Source organism: Falco cherrug, chromosome 10, assembly GCF_023634085.1.
Source record: "Falco cherrug isolate bFalChe1 chromosome 10, bFalChe1.pri, whole genome shotgun sequence".
In the NCBI taxonomy this organism is placed as follows: domain Eukaryota; kingdom Metazoa; phylum Chordata; class Aves; order Falconiformes; family Falconidae; genus Falco; species Falco cherrug.
In genome coordinates this window covers 12,012,731-12,030,130 of record NC_073706.1, presented here as the reverse complement: position 1 = coordinate 12,030,130, position 17,400 = coordinate 12,012,731, and the positions used below count along the sequence as shown (strand labels likewise).

The 17,400-nt window shown below is 38.1% G+C and overlaps 2 protein-coding genes across 3 annotated transcripts in view; one reads left to right on the top strand and one right to left on the bottom strand.

The window, feature by feature from the left end:
• SYCP2 (synaptonemal complex protein 2) overlaps positions 1 to 4,523 on the top strand; it is a 32,016-nt gene extending 27,493 nt beyond the window's left edge. Inside the window, exon 43 of the mRNA XM_027813534.2 lies at positions 106 to 4,523. Within this exon, the coding sequence (XP_027669335.1) occupies positions 106 to 159 (54 nt within the window). The 3' untranslated portion in view covers positions 160 to 4,523. The remainder of the gene's footprint in view (positions 1 to 105) is intronic.
• A 150-nt stretch (positions 4,524 to 4,673) lies between these two features.
• The window catches only part of PHACTR3 (phosphatase and actin regulator 3), a 114,091-nt gene continuing 101,364 nt past the window's right edge, over positions 4,674 to 17,400 (bottom strand). For both annotated transcript variants that reach the window (XM_055722877.1, XM_055722878.1), the window contains exons 9-13: positions 13,996 to 14,051; positions 10,098 to 10,159; positions 9,100 to 9,240; positions 7,285 to 7,361; positions 4,674 to 5,278 (exon numbers count right to left, since the gene is read on the bottom strand). In XM_055722877.1, the coding sequence (XP_055578852.1) occupies positions 5,263 to 5,278; positions 7,285 to 7,361; positions 9,100 to 9,240; positions 10,098 to 10,159; positions 13,996 to 14,051 (352 nt within the window). In that variant the 3' untranslated portion in view covers positions 4,674 to 5,262. The remainder of the gene's footprint in view (positions 5,279 to 7,284; positions 7,362 to 9,099; positions 9,241 to 10,097; positions 10,160 to 13,995; positions 14,052 to 17,400) is intronic.

Genomic DNA, 17,400 nt, shown 5'->3' with positions numbered 1-17,400 from the left:
AAAATATCATGTTTTATATGTTAAAAGCAGCATATGATATGTGCCAAAATTACAGTATTTTAAAAAAATACTTAAAAGTATGTGTAATGTAATGCCTTTGCACAGCAAGAAGAGGAACTGTGTAATGTTCGCAGAGGACTGGAGGCACTGTTTCGATAAGATGGAATTCTGAAGTAATATTTTCAGGTACCTTCCTGAAATTAAAGGTTAATATAAATACTCTTTTATAATGTAAAATTTGACAACTTTTTTTTTTTAACACTCAAGGAAACTATTGTAATGAAAGCATATTTTATTTAGTGATACTAAAATCTTTGTGGCTAAGACTTTTCCTTTTATATGTGAGATTTGAAATTATTTTACTGAATCTGCTAAAATGCAATATGTATATTTTTTGATTTTTTGCATATGCTATTTTTTAAGAAGTCTTTAACTAGGCTTGTTCACTGACTTTCAGAGAAATCACTTTGAATTTCACTTTGAATCTATGTTTGGGGTCTGTGTGTACAGAATACCCCTTTTGTCTGATCCCAAATACTGTCCAGAATTATTTAGGGATCAAATCACCTGATTTGATCTCAGTCCTGTTTGTCTGTGGTGTGTGTTAGACTTCAACAGGAGTTTCTAAGAGCAAACTAAACACTTGTGGTTGAACTACGTTGCAAATATTTGTATTAAATATTTCAAGAAAAATATATATTGTCTGTCTTTTATTTTACAAAATGTCATCACTGTTTTGTTTCAAATCAGTAAAACCTATTTGCACATCAGTCAAATAAAACTTACTGCTGCGCAAATATTTCATTTAAGACAACAGATAGCAAGAGGGCCTGCTATCTGTAGCTCAGAAATACATCCTGCATACTAATACAATCTATTTCATGTACTTGGATTTCAGATTTCCTAAGAAAATGACCAGTGAGTCATAATTTACACTTCTGCTTTGTTGCTGTGTATCAACTATAGTTTCTTCTGAATGTTTATGATGTGCAACTTCTAAGCTAATATTTCCCTTAATTTGTTTTTAAATTAAACAAAAACCTACCTTGCATCTTATAGTTCGTTAGCAACGTTTTAATCCTTAACTTGCAATCCTGCATGTAAATACTGTAAACTTTAAAGGCTGAGAACAATACCTTTTAATATTTTTCATTTAACTTATTTTTAAAAATGGGGATTAAAAGCTTACAGCTGATCAACAAGTAACAGATGTAGAGAGTAACTCGTAGAACGTGTGTATCTTGGAGCTTGTCTGCGTTTCCACATGCAGAGCTGCCTTTTTACCATGGAACTGATTCCAAATGAACACTGCCAGTTCATTCAGCGCAGCACTAATGCAGCTTCACAGCTTCTGGAGCAAGGCTGAGGAGGGTACATGCTTGTCTGATGTTATGACCACAGAGGTTTCAGAAGAATGTAGTAGCCAGTTTTGGGGTGACAGCTCTTCACAGCTTAGTTACTTTATAGCACTTATTTTACATTCTGTTATACCTCTTATTCTGTGCTTTGGTTGTCTTTAACATCATACACATTTCTCTATTTTTTCTTCCATTATTCTCTCTGCCCTGTGAACTCTTTGCTTTTCCTCAGTTTCCTCACTATTATATTCCTAATACTGCTGTTATCAACAGAGGGACCTTTACTTACAGTAGCTTTCTTTAATCTAATTTTTTCTCATATTACTGAAACCACTGTTTATTGCTCAAACTCTTCATTATTTTCATTCCAGCTAGTTCTGAATGCAGCTATTGTGCTATATGGCTATTACTGTCATGTATTGTTTTTTGAAAAGTCTAATGGACTGACTTTCATCATTTTAAGTTGTTGGCTGTTACTTAGGTCTCATGTTGGTTTAATTTCCTTCAAACCCACCAATCATTTTTTCAAAGTACTTATCAGTACAGGTTCCCTGCTGAACCTCACCACTATCTGCATCTTTGGTACTTAACCAGTTTCCTTTGATTAACTCTTCGTTGGCCCACACAGTGTCTGGCCTATGAGTATTTCATATATCTGTGAAGTTACTCTTCATTATTTCTGACAGTCCTCAGACATTTCATAAAGTTTATTTTCAGAGAGGAAAAATGGCATGATTTAAAATTGAATTTTAAGGTAAAGTTAAGGTAGAAAACTCTTTGAAAGAGGTCCTTGAAGAAAATGGGAAAATCTATTGTTTTCTGAATTATTTCTTTATATTAATAATGTCTTTACATTAAAGAAAAAAAGAGAAGTCCACACTCATAGATTGTAGCCTGAACTCAGCACTCACCAAGCAAACTACTGTAATTTCAAAGTTTGCCTCAGTCAGAGCAGGGGTGGGACCCAACGGCTTTGGGAAAGGACCTGGATTCTTACCAACCTAAATTATTCTATGAATTTAGGAAAAAGATTGCTTTTATTCTTGTTGAAAATACAATCTTTAAAAATCAGGTTCTTAGATCAGAAATGGGTGTGATAGATGCCTATCCAGTGTGCATTGAGAGTAGAATGCAGAGTAATTGGTGTTCTTAGCCTTCATTGATAGGAAATGGTTTATTGTAAGCATAAGGAGTTGTAAAAGAAATATATTTCTAATTGATTATAAAAATATAAGGCTGTGTCGTGTCTGGAAATCATTGTGTTGAAATTGCCAGTAAATAATTTGGTCAATTCATCCCATCTACGTAAGAGTACTTAATGCTTTTGTAATTTTTCTGAGCCTCTGAGTGGGTTTTGTTGAGCTTGCGATCACTGTCGTCTCCACTAGATGGACCTCATGAGATGTTAAACTTTTAAGTGGTCTAATTTAATTTTATTCGGATGCAAAACAGTATTTTTCTCTTAACTGCACAAGGTTTTAAAAAGTGCACTGCAAAGCCCGAATTATTTTCTAAGGTGAGTGCATATTGGAAAAATAATAAAACTTCTATTTTTAGTGAGGACTCATGATAAAGTAGAAGTATGAAATTTCACTGTCCAATCTCAACCTCACCCCATCAACTTCGAAACCTTTGAGCAGGTACAACCAAATTTAACAAATGTAAAAATGTGAAGCCTATCACCAGGGAGTATTCACACAGGCAAACATCAGCACAGGGTGATTGCTTTTTGGGGCAGGGAAGAAGTGAAGTATATTGCTGCATAACTACAAGGTGGTTAAGTCACATTAGTAATACAGCTCATAGGCATTGTCTGAAATTTAAAAAGCTGCTAAGTCACCTTTAAAATGTTTTCCTGTTTATTATATTTTTCAACATAATTTTAACATGGTTTATATAATATTTTTATTACCAGTGAAAGTATTGCATTGCTGCTAGATAGGAGTGTTACTTTCATGGTTTATTAGCCAAGTTTGTAGTTACATGTCATCTACTGTTCTGAAACTTAAAATGGTTCTTCTGCTGAAGAAACTTTTCTCCTTTCTGTTTATCCTTGTTTGTATATTATACCTGGACTATCATTATATTGTTGTTTAGAATTAATAGTATTTTATTAATAATAAAAGTAAAATGATTGATAAATATAATAGTATGTTAAAAGGCTAGTTATAATGTTACATATTTCTGTGAAAAGCCAGAAATTTGTAATTCAGCAGGTTATAAAATATCAATAAATAGGAAAAAAGTCTTTGGATAGAAAGTAATCAGGTAATTCAAGTCTTCAACTAATAGGTCACATAATTTTTTGAACGTTAGAAAGTTGTACAAAATTAGAGCTAGCTACAACAAAGCTAGCAAGCTTCGTTGGTCCTGGGCACCACATCTCCCATGATTCCTCTGTTTCTTCTAGCATTGCCCTTTCTGACATACATTTTAAGCGTTGCACTGTATGTTCTTACTTTCCATTCATAAGCATTAGTTTATCCAACAAATGGCACTATATTTGTTGTTTCATCCCCACACTGAGCAGCAGAAGAGAATTGAAAGTTAGTCCAGCCACTCTGCATCGATTCTATTCGCCACCTTGCAGCAATTTAATAATAGCCTATACAATTCTACATACCCTATTTTGTTTATTGGTTTTGTGCCTCATGGAGATCATCTCAATGAAGCTACAAGATCAAGAGTGCCTTTTTCATGGTGTTAACATTCAACGACTTCCTAAGAGGATAGCATTTAAGACTTCTGGAGAAATTTTTGTCTTGTGTGTGTCCCATTTTGTTGCTATCTTGTCAGGCAGGCTTTCTAGCTATTAGTTGTTATTTTTGTTTCCTGATTTTCATTTTAGTAATAATTTGAGTAGAATTCTCAGATACTTCTAGATGTTGAGCATTATTAGAATGTCTGGCTTTACATTTTTCTCAACCAGTTCTATTTGCTCTGTTATTAGCATTTAGTAACCTTTTTCTTCTTACTGTCAAGAAAGCATTAGATTATTTGTTTGCTAAACATCAAAGTACATTGTTACACTTCTGTCTATAGTTGTCCAATTTAAGTAATTTTGAATGAGAATAATAGTGAACTCCATTGTCATTCTTCAGAGTGCCAGAACCTCAACTTACGTAGAATGACAATCATGTTATGCTGGTTAGGATCTGGTCTAAAACATTGATACTCCACAAGATGGAAAATTTAGTTAAGATCATCCTTTTGAAGACTCTGTGTACATAAAGAAGTGATATGATCTGGTGCATAATAATTGTAAACTTTTTCCTTCCCAAATCTCTGTGGGGAAAAAAAGAGCTTTAGGAAACGTGTTAATTTCCTGCAATAAGTAGTCATTTAATTAAAGAACAAAAGTAACAGGAATCAAAAATGCTTGCAGCTGTGATTCTGTTAGACATTATATAAAAAAGAATGAAATTATAATACATTAAATTAGTTTTTAGAACATGAACTTAAGTGTTTTACAAACTAATTGTGGTAAGTTCAAAATGTCTTGTCAACATAATACTGAATGACAGTGTGTCATGTCCATTTATGTCAGAGGCCTTGGAATGGTAAAGCCTGTACATGCACAACATCTCCTTTTCCAAGATAGACTGCAAAACAGTTTAAAACAAGTGTTAAAGGAGAGTAGTAGGTTCTTTCAAGTAGCTTTACTTCAGTCTTTTTCAGCAGATCATCCCACTCCACAGGCCATCGCTCTTCTGACTTCAGAGCGAAGTACATCTCTGGTGTCTCTTTCTGTAAGTGCTGCAGAGACTTCATCTGCAGAGTCCTTCTTTCACATAAACATCAAGGTATCCTGAACTGAACTTTAGGGAAAGACTTATATATTCCCTGATGTGTGTTCAGCAGCAATATCAAAAAGTAAAGACAGATTCTTCTCAGAAGAAAATTTCTATGGCCTGTGAAATCTAGGAGAAATAAGAGACATTTTTCAAACCACTTTGAAATGAACTACAAAATATATATAATTTTTAAAAATTCTGTGTTAGATTAACAAAAAAATGGGTGTTGTTTTTTTTAAACTATTAATTCTTTTTAAAGGTACAGTAACAGTACTGAAGAACATTAGCAACCTTTTAAGTCTTAATTTTCACCAGCACATTTTAACATGTGCCATGACACTAGTGCAGTTACAGTCCTCAGGGTCCGGTCTAACAAGCCCAGTTTAACAAGTTTAGAGTTACTTGGGAATGCAAATGCAAATACAGGTGTGGGATTGATTTTTTTTCTTTTAGGAGTTAAACCACAGTTTGTCATTGGTAGAAATGTTCTTTATTGTGCAGTGATCCTGTTATAAGAGTTAAGCAATGTTGAGCTGATGCTTTGGAAAATATGAAGACATACTGTTGGTTTAATGTAATGTCTTAAGAGGCTGTCTGGAATAAATCTGCTCTTGCTCTGTAGGCTTGTTCTTTTGGCTGAGATACGTAATTAAAGTCCCAATCATTTGTAATGCTGTAGCACTAATTGTAAATTGTAAGCCTGTTTACTCCTAATATCCTGAACAAATTTCAAAATATATCATTATAATCTATTTAAACTCCCAAGGTAGCTTCAATTGGAGAATGTATATCTCACTTTCAGACTTAAAATGCAGCCTTTCCATTGCTTTTTTTCCACTTATTTCATTCTATTAGTGCAGTGGTGTCTTGCCATAAACATTGAGTGTTAGTCCTGTAATATTAAAAGGGCCTAACAATTGCATGAACAGGCTGGAATTCTATAAATATATCAATTAGATCAATATACATTGTATTTGTGACTCAAGTGTATTTGTCTAGACCACCTTTTCATTGAACATCCAAAGCTCAGTTAAAGCTGGAATTCATTGCCAATTCCGAAATAAGCGTGGAAATGTGGGCCCAGGCACTGCTGAAATGAGCCTTCCAGGATGCCAGACTGCACACCAAGTTCCCTAGTGCAGTGTCGGGCAACTTAATTTAGCAGCAAGTACACCTTACAGACATGGCAAGAGCACACTGTGCTCCCAGCAACTCCTAAGATTGTGTTTTAAGAGCAATCGGACTTGCTCAAGAGACCTAATAGAAATTGTAGGAAATAACCAATTGCTATTTCAGTTTTTAACTAACAAGGTCTTTTTGCAAGTAACAATGGCTGTGGAATCAGCCTCCCTCATGTTTTTCCCCAGTTAGAAGAGGGAAATTAATGTTTTCCAACATAGTACCTGTCATCAGTGCTGGCACGCGAAGCAAGCACTAGATTGACAAGGTTCACACCAGCCCAGCCACTGCAGAGTGCCGAGAGTCCAAGCAGTGCTCTCTCCTGACCTCACTGCTGGGCTGCCATTAAGGGTGCTCGGGGTGCTCGGGGCGGGTTGCGCTCCTTCCAGTAGCAACTGGACTGACATTTGAGGGATACTGACAGCTACAGGCTGAACCAGTTAGAACAAATCGAAGTAGAACAAACACGTTACTGACGGGCATTATGTATGGCTTGTTACGGTATGTAGAATGTTACATTTCTTAGCAGGGAAGTTGCAACCTTTGTGATAAGGTTGCACACTCAAGTACATTTAATTCAAAAACCTTTATACAGTGTATTGTTTGTGTACTTTATTTTCTTAATGTTATACCCTACATTTAATTTTTGTCATAGGTTTTGAATCTTTGGCACAAAGAGCGCAAGCTGAGTGATGTTCTGGAGAAGGTCTGAGGGCTTGTCAGTACATGCTAATCAAAAAAACCACACCCAAACCCACCAAAAACAAACAAAAAGAACCCCAAACCACCAAACAGAAAAGCCAGGTGCTAAACAGGAAGATAAATGCTTCTGTTTTCTTTTAAAATAGAGCTTTCTTTGCATATTCTTTTCCCACATTCAGCATGTAAGAGCAAGATCTACAGATTCAGGACTCAGGCAGCAGGTACTGGAAATAAATAGCTGGAAAACTGACCTTGTCAAATGTTTGCTTGATGCATGTACCTCCATTTCATTACTTTTGTATTCATTTAGTTCTTTCCGAATTGCTGCCTAGGAATCAAAAATAGAAGAAGATTAACAATTTATTTTGTATTTCTAAACTACAAAATACCGGACTTGCAGAACAGGAGTTTTCCAAAGTCGAAATATCCGGTATTAGGTATAGCAAAGCATACCATGCCAGTAGAGATGCTGAATATTTAGGTTATATTTATTGGTGATATGATACTTATTTGTTACTGATTGCTGACAGGGTCGCGTCTGTCTAGAAGCAATTCTGACAGGAGAATAAAACCACAGTGCTTACTGTCTCACATTTAATAAGATCCCTGTTAAAATTTATTAATAATTAAGAGAAGTTGCTAAGAAATTGATCAGCTGGTCAACTGACTTTTGTGGAATTTGAATGTCTATCAGTTTTAATAAAGATCAGACCATTTGCCTTACCACAACTTGCAAATGCCAGTCCAGACTGTTATCACCTGTATCCATAGGATTGCACAGTCATAAGTGAAGAAAAAATGGTGTCTTTTCAGATTAATAAGGAACTTCAAAACTATAAAAGTGAGAGCATTCTTGTGTTTAAATGGCAATTGCAAGTGAACTGGAACATACTGATGCTTTCACAGATTCTTTTATATTGGGTACTTCGTAGTTTAGCTGCCTAAAATTATGAGGCTTGTACCTATGGTTCATGTTTTATATCAGAGATTTGGTTTATTAAAAGAAAAATTAGGAAAAATCATGTATTTATCTGTGAAACAGAAGTTTTTCAGTCAATGCAATGGTCAAACTCCCAACCCTGTATTCCTGATGTATGCCACTAGTATATGCAGTTAAACTCTGTCACTTTCTTTTTAGCTTATAAACCTGCCTAGTTAACAATACAAAACCAGTAAAACCAGGAAAAGCCCAATTTTAATACATACCCAGTATGTACAGGGAAAATACAAAATATTTTTTCAATTGATTAATATATAATAGCTTATTCACCATTTTAGTGAGCTCAGGAGAACACCAAGAAAGACATTGCTCCTTTTCTGTATGAGTCCTCTAAACCCGCTTGTTGCACTTTCTACTGGGGAGACACAGGAATGGAGAGTGAATTGTTTGATCCCCACATCTCATGACAAAACAGTTCTGCATTTGCCATTTTACCCAGTAATTATCTTGGCATTCCTACTCATTCTGCTTGCTGCAGCCCTGAAACTTGCTCAGCAACTGTCCTATCTGGAATCATGCCGAACTTTTTTTCTTACTACTCAAGCATCTAGATGTGAAAGTGAAATTGGGATGTAAATCTGCTACGTAGCAGGTATGCAAGGGCACAACAATGAGTGGTTGTTTATATTCATGAAAATGTGGGATCAAACGACTCCTTGAGTATTTATAGGAAACAGGAAAGGAAATATTTGCATGTTTAGAAACATAATGGAGGATATTTGCATGTTTGAGGCAAAACTTCAAGTCTGAGGATAAATGTTAATAGTGTATCGGCTATTGTAATTGGAGATGTTTGAGTTCTAGCCCTAAACCATTATGAAAGATCGTATCCACCTTTTTGTTTTGGGGTTTTTTTTTTTCTTTCTCCCCAGTTGACGAGCTGGGTAGAAGCCTTTTTATTTTTATAAATAGTATTTTTTATGACAGTATGCATTGGTCAGTGTGGTTTCCGCATAAAAAATAATGGTAACATTTACAGAGATTAAATGTCTTTGCAGAATCTGACATACCATTATAGACAATGCAAGTAGAAAGCAGTAATATGTCATTCTAATTATGTCAGTACCTTATCTGCTGCTGATAGTCTTGTCCACGGTTTATCTGCTCGCCTGTCATAGTCCTGTGCTTTTGCCACTTCCACATAATCACTAAATCGAATCAGGATTTTTCTGTCTCTTAGTTCATCAACTGTAGGTCTCTGGTTAAGCTGCATTAAATAGATTTGTAAAATAAAACCAGTGTTAATAACAAGCATATTGGTGAAACGTGCAACATTTTCTGTTTCCCATCTTAGCTTAGTGTGCACTTATGCATATGGGAAAAAAATCCTTGGAAATGCCAAGGAAATACTCAGTCCTTCAGAGGGTTGTTAGGAGAGTGTTAGTGGTTTAAATGGAGTTCTGGGCTGCAGCACAATGGCTTTATAATGGACAAAAGAGGAAAATATTTTAACCTGGATATTGATAAAATGTGTTTAAGTAAAGGAGTTAAGAATTTATGATCATCTGTGTATAATAGCATATTCTGTAAGGGTTCTTTGCTACAGTCAGTGGCAGATTGTGTAAGTTTTTCAGGACTGGACCAATTGTAAGAATTTCAGTTTGGCTTTAACAAGTCATCAGCATATTTGGCTTAGAATTCCAGTAGGGATTCCTAGGAACAGAACAACAAGATCTAGTTCTGCTTCTGAGAGTACCTTAAATGCAAAGAGAAATTTATTGTGGGAGCACACCTGCTGCTCCGCAGGGAGTCAGCTCTGCTACTGATTGCTACAAAGAATGAAGTCATCCTTTTCTAGCAAGATAGTTGCAAAATAGGCAGTGTGCAAGCAAATACCCATTTTCTGATTTAAAGTTTATATGTAAATATTCCACTAAGTCTCATGTAGCCGAGATAAGGTAGATGTTTTTGTAATTCATATTCCTAGATACCACTATCTCAGGCACTGCTGAGGAGGATGTATATTAAGGGAGGTTTTGTGCAATAATGACTCTGTGACTGGTTGATATTATGTGAGCTTTGCTAAATTTCTAAAACCTAATAGAAGTTATTGCAAGATTTTACCTTTCTTGTCAGTCTCTGTTTGATTTCCCTTCTTTCTTCCTGTTCTGTTTGATCATTTCGTTCTGTGGAGAATATAAAAAAGAAGATGACTTCCCTCATGAGGAGGATTGGTATTTTCCAAAGTTCCAGGCAATAAAAATGAGCACAGAAAAATCAGTAGCTGATTCTTAGTTGTATGTTTTGTCAGTTCAGTACATCTCTCTTGCGCTCTGTTAGAACATACAGTTACCTCTCTGTAAGGATAATGTACCAGTGCCAACGTCAGCTTTTCCTGTGCTCTAAACTCCAGCTCCAGGGGGGTTTAACAAAACAACAGCAGCCACACCAGCTCTCCAATTGTATAAAATGTAGAAGGAAAATCAAAATATTCCTTAGTTTGTCATCATTTTTTATGCTTCATATTGCTGGAAGCATTCATGGCTGTTAGATGCTGAAAAGATTTACTGTATGTGCTCCAGGAAAAGTATGTTCTGTCCAGTATAGCCTTATTCTCAGGCTGTATCTTTAGCCGGTCACACTGCCACAGTAGTTATCTTTGACTTGCATGCCTTTTTTCTCTGCTATTCAGGATATGCCACTGACATTAGAACCTCTTTATTCTCTCAGGGTTTTCTTTTGTAGCGTTCCATTCTAACTTAAGCCAGCTTGCTTTTGTGTGTTGTGCCTATTAACATTCAAGCCGTGATAACTCCTACACACTGGCTCTAAAAATAGACTAGAGTGCTGTAACACTGTGTGAAATATATCCTCTGCCTTAGGAAACGAATTAATGGCATTTCTATTTCTAGTACTATCTGTTACTAAATTAAGGCACAAGCCTATGACCTGAACAAATCCCAAAGACTTAGAGAGAAATGTTTAACCATTCTGGGATTCTCTAGATACTACTGTGAAGTTTATTATGCCACTTGCATTGGGTATTTCCAGTGTTAAAGCATACATGTGATTTTTAATATGCCTGGAAAAAACACTAGCACTGCATGTGAGTGTCCAAAATTATGTTTTTAGCAATGAGGAATTATTCTCCCTTATTTATATGCTCATTAGATTACACTGAAATACAATCGTAAGTATCTATTTAAAATAACATAGTAGTGCATAGCTACAACTGGCTATAGTAGAAATGTAAATCAAATCAAACTGAAATACTATAATGTGCTTTATTACAGTTCAGTGGCAAGGCACTCAGATTTAAAAGGGACTAAGACAGCTAAAATGAGTGCTCTGTCAGGGACCAACAGCTATTTAATTCTGGAATGTTTATAAAGAGAACAGGCTTTAAAAAGTAGAGTGTATTCTAAGATGTAGAGGTACCTGCAAGAAGTTACTAATATGCTTCATTTAGTTTTAATTCACCCCTTTTAGAGTAGATATTCCTATGTATTAAGAGGATTTTCGGTGGTGTAGTGCCTTTTTAAGATATGACACTGATAGGCAACGAGAGAGTTCCTAAAGAAAACCCACAAATACACATTCCTGATCAAAAATTGCTTTTGCAAATATACTAAACATGTAGAGTGACCCAGTTCTGTGAGACAGTCACTCAGGCTTAGTGCTTATCCCCAGCTCCAAGAAATAAAAGAAATAGTTCTTTTAGAAAAAATAAAAAAGATTTGGTAGGAAATGCTAGCAAGAGCATTATAAAACTCAGGCATTATTAGAGAGGCAAACCAGAGAGGTTTTTCCCATCAACATCACCCTGCCTACACTTAGATCCATTCATTAGTGAGGGCTGGTTTTATAAATCTCGGTAGAGAGACACTCCCAATTATGAAGTGGTGTGTGTAGTGCTGTAATTCATTTTGCTGCTCTGTGAATGCAACGCAACTGTACAAACCCTTACAACCTGGAGGAGGTTGTAGTAATTTCACTGAAGGCGTGTATACTGCTACAGCTCTGCATGCCAGACCCAATCCAGGTGTTTTTAAAGTTCATAATGAGATTGTTGATATACCTGTTAATAGGTGACTTTACTAATTTACTAATTCGCTCATAACTGAGACTAGAGTCGGTGCATCTGTCTAGCCTTATAAGATTACAACTGACAGCCAAGTGATGACCTGAGCTCTTTACAAGGTACCTAGCTTTTTATATAATGGAAGAGGTAAATAAGATAGAGGTGGTTCTGATCTCAGCTGACCCTGTGTAAAGCCTGAGCAACCTCCCATTTTCAAAGAATGTATCCTTTTTCTCATTTAGCTGTGCACTTGTGAGATACATCTAACTCTACTGTGTGTGGTGTATGCATTGGAACAGTACTGGAGTCAATGAATTTGCTCCATGCTGGGAGCTTTTTAAATGAAATACAAATCTAGACCAGTATGCTTAGCTGGCATTCAGGAAATATCTTTAATTCTACTTTATCTTCTTTCTGCTTTATCTGTCTCTAAGCTCATTATATGAATGTATTCAAACTTTTTTATTATTAAAGCTGGTCAGTTTAACCCAGATTAAGGATGTAACCAGCATGCTTCAAAAAGTAAACATAAAGGAACAGATCTTTTTTCAGTAGAGATCAGCTATTCCTTAGCCAGGAAAAAAACCAAAGAAACAGCTTTTCAGAGATCTTGGGTACTGACTTTTAAAAATCTGGCCCCACATATTGCAGAATCTTGGGTTACTGCTTTTTCTTGCCTCTTGTCATAGATAACAGGTGAAGTTACGCCAGGTTCATCCATTCACATTTGCAAAGAATGTATTGTTTTTTCATTTAGCTATGCATGCGTTAGATATATCTAATTTTACCATGTGCCCTGTATGCACTGGAACGGTACTGAAAACACTGATAAATGTAAGTTGACTGTGGAATTCCTTTGTGTTAAAACTGAAGTGAAATCTCCAGTAACTTCAATGGCAAGAGCATAAGGTTTTTTCAATGAACTACCAAGAAAGTTCTGAAACATTAATTTTTAGGTAACAAAAGGTAGATAGCCTTTTTCATAGCAAATTACAATTGTATTGATAATTAAATACGAATTAAATAGCACAGACAGCATTGCGTGTATGACAAACTTCTGTGGCTTTGTGGTTTATGTTTAATGAGAACTGTTGTTCACATTATTCTGTTTTTTGTCTTCAACACTAAATAGACCATGAAAATAACAGAAGTGATATACTTTTCATTCAAGCAGAGGGCCTGCTCCTCCTCCTCCTCCCTCCTTCCTCCTCCCTCCTCCCCGAGACCCACAATGGAGACAATTTCAAAGCCCTCTCTCATCTTCCCCTAACGTAGAGGATTCCCAGCACTTGTAAGGAAAGGGATTATATGTTCATCACTTGTTTGATCCCCAGGCCAGAACACCAATCTTTAGGAAAAGAGTTGCAAGTTTCAGCCTTATGTATTTGAGAGGTGCTGAGAAAGTTCCCCTGTGACAGCGTCTGTAACAGGCCTGGAACTGTCCCTCTAATAACTCTTAATATCTCAGAATGGTTTTTCTTTGACCTGTCTTTGGGGTGTTTTCTAACGATATGAATGTACTTGCTAGGAGAATCACACCTCTGCAAGGATGCTTTCTCCATTCCATTTTAGCCTTGGTGGTATTCAGTGTATGGTTTGCCATGACAGTCCCCATCTTGAAAAATGTCAGTCCAATTCTCATTGCACTGTGACACTACGATTGTATTCCCCTCCTAGACATCCATAACACTGTGATCCGAATGAAAATGATTTCAAAGCCTACATTTGAACAAGTCATTCTTTTCCGTACAAAATTGCATGCCTTTATCCAGTTGTAAATTCTGATTCCTGCAGCATTTGAAACTCAGGACGTGAAAAACTAAAGGTTTTAGATACAGAAAATAATTCCAGTGAATGAATTTGTCTTTTTAATATGTTCTAGAAATGCAATCACTGGTTTCAACAAGCACATATAAAATACTTCAGGAAAAAAATACTCACGTTTAAGGATATTTCTTCTTTCTAGCTCCTCAACAGCAGGTCTTTGGCTGAGTCGCCTGCGGAAAAACACCAAAATCACATTTTGTACCATGCCTGTTCTTTGCAAAGTCTGCAGTATTCTGAATTCTGGTTGGTGTTTTCCTTGGGGAGGGGACTACAAAATCCCTCTCCAGGACTCAGGAAGAAAACAAAAAATACAAGATTCCTGCCACCAGGTCACTTATATTATTTTTCCCAAATGTCAGCAATGCAGGTAGAAGTTCTTCCTCTAGTTTGCTCTGCTGTCAGTGAGACGCTTCCTCAGAACACGCATCCTTTTCACCATACTTTCAGTCAGTTGGAACCAGTGCTCTCCCAACAGTTAAATTCACTCTTGAGGGGATATTTAAGGTGGTTATCAAATGAGTTTCACAGTGATCTTCTGTAGTTATCACTGCCTCTGCTTTTTAATCTCACATAGCAGCGGGCTTCCTTTTCTCTAGTAACACCAGTGGTGCATCCTGACAAAATGCAGACTTGCCAGAAATAAAGCTTTCCTGTGGTTTCCCGACTACACGTCTAACAGACCAATCCAGCAGCTCTCCTGCCTGCTGAATAAAAATCGTGTGCTGCTCACAGCCTCATGCTGTCTGAACGGAGTGTCTTATGCAGTTTCACCTCCCCTTTCCAGTAGTGCTGCTTCAGGATTGAGTCTTCAAATCATATGATCAGTGCCGTAGCGATTTTATTCTGCATACTAAATGAGACTTCCCCACGAGACACTGCTAATATCTGCAGAGAATCTCAGGTAATTGAACCCCTCCCCTAGGCAGACACACACATGCTGCATTTGCTAGCTTTCAAGTAATAATCCAGCAAGCAGATCGGAAAGAGTTTATGATGCTTTCTGGCCTGCGTTCTGGCAACGTTACGGATTCTCATCGTCTCCTCTCCAGCAGATGTTGCCAAGCCAGAGATGAAGTTACAGAGACAAAGAAATACTCAGAGCAGGGATCACACTGCAAACCACTGCTGCAGTAGTTATCCCTCTACTGTGTACAGGAAATAAAGGAATTATTATAAAGTGATGCTATAACAAGATCTACATTTTATCAAATATACAAGAGGCGAAAAAATGAAGTAACTGTTGGCAGACTGTAAAAGAACCAGTAAAAGTACTTGATTATAATTTCTCCTTGTTTTACAAACCTTAAGAAAGACCTTCAGAATCAACTCTGTATTCTTATATTGTCAGACCAACAGCCCAAAATATGAATGCATGTCCTTATCCTTTTTGATTAATTTCCCTGAGATCGCTGGGAAAGCTCTGATCTCTGGCAACAGCAAGGCATCACAACTACTGTACCAGATTCACACCAACAAGCTTGCTTGGATGATGAGCTCTCGTGCTTAGAAACACCTCCAGCTTAACTTTCATTCTTCCTGCTCATATACTTTGTATAACCTAAGGTTTTTCTCCTGGTCTCTGGATTTCTATTTGGAGTAATGAGTCAGATACTCCAGCAGTGGAAGTTGCAACAATCTGAGCTGAAACAGGAATGATGCTGAAATGCCCTACTAAAGGCTTTAAATGTGTATTTTTAATTCATGTTACCCTTGGACTCCTCCCTCATTTCTCTGTATGTCTCAGAAATGATACAACTCTGGCTACATTTAGTTCGAAGGAGATTAATGTGTGTTTTATACTATAAATCGGGAAGAATGATTTACTCGGAGAGCTTATCTGCAAATGAAAGGTCCACCCGACCTGCTGCTTGCATGCCTCTCTCTCAAGCCATTCTTAATTACAGCTCTTCCATGCGAGATTGATAGATCCCCCAGAATCTGTACATTAGATTTCAGAGGCCCTTTTAAAGTGAGGGATTAAAAGCCTAACAGAAATTACTAAAGCAGTGTGAGAATGCATATGTATATGAATGCTCTGTATGTTTATATATAAATAGTTATAATATGTACAGTGGTTAATTATTTAAAACCCTCTTTCCCTTTTGGCTTCAATAGACGGTAGGTGCCCAGAGACAATGGCATTTCTATGCACACCCTCTGCTTTCCCCACAACAGAAGGAAAAGGTGCAGATACACACAGGCATATACACAGGAGAGGGTATTCCAATTCTTTTCCTGAGTTTTTCAGACACATGGGCCACACTTCCAAGCTTTTTGTCGTAGTCACGAAATGAGATGTGTAGTTTTCTTCAAAATAAAATTCTAACAGGATTTTGGAAAGCTGGGGATAGAGTGAAGACCCCAAATACCGCGAGAGGCACGATGAACTAGTAAGAAGTGGCACCACTACTGAAATCATTGCTGCCAAGCTGTAGGGACATTTTGATTCTGTCATTTTTCCTGTTTGGGAGCAGCCTCTCTCTGCCCAGAATGCCCCTCGTTTCCCCTCGCCGCCGCCCGAGCTGTGCTGCATGGCAGCTGGGCTGCGGGGACAGGGACAGCGAGGGGCTCCAGCGGCCTCCGCCGAGCTGCCAACTATAACGGGGGCAGCAGCCACAGGTGCGCCAGGGCCGGGGGGCTGTGGGTCCATGCTGGGCTGCGCTGGAGTGAATCGGGATGAGGCCATCTCTGCAGGATGGCCTCTCCTGCGCTGGGAGAGGAGCGTGCCTGCCCGCAGAGCCCGCTGTCCTGCCTGATCATCCATCACAGCAAAGCAGTAGCTGCTGCCGCAGGTGTTCACTGTGGAGCAGACATGTCCTGCCCGAGTTGCTCTGGGAGGACGGAGGGTGCTTCACCCCTCTGTGGGTTCGGGTGGCCCCAGCCACGCTTCATTTCCTCAGATGGGATGTGCAGCACCCCCCGCACCTCTGGCTCCCCTCAGAACTCCCCTGAGCCGGGCCCAGAGGGACGTAAGGACAAGTCCACTTCCGAGAGCCCCTGCCAGGTCGGTGGCTCAGCTGTGGAACTCTGTGTGCTCTTCTCAGCTACAAGTGCTCTATTTTTGGTATTTATTTCATATTTTTCTCTGAAGCTGTTAAAATATGAAATCCCACCTCTGAGAGGGCCAAAAGACACCCCCTACACATGAGCTCGCGTGGTCCCTCAGGCGGCGGCCATTTTGCCCCGCATGGCCTCGGGCGCTCTGCGCCTCAGGGACACCCGGCTGAGGAAATGGCAGCCGGCTCTCCTCGCTGCTGGGGAGTGCAGGCCAGGGAGCAGGGGCTGACAGGTTAAGGTTAAGAGAAGGAATGCTCATGTCTCCTATGTTCAAAGGAAACAAACTCCAGCTGAATAACCATTATCAGCAGACTGCACCCCCAAGTTGGTGTGGCATCCTGGAGGATGAAGCAGGCGCCTGCCATGATGGAGCTTTTGTGAAGGTTCAAACCTGAACCTTCTGCGGACTGCGGATGAGCTCTACAAGCTTTGCAGAGGGAGGATTTTGTATTACACAAGTGC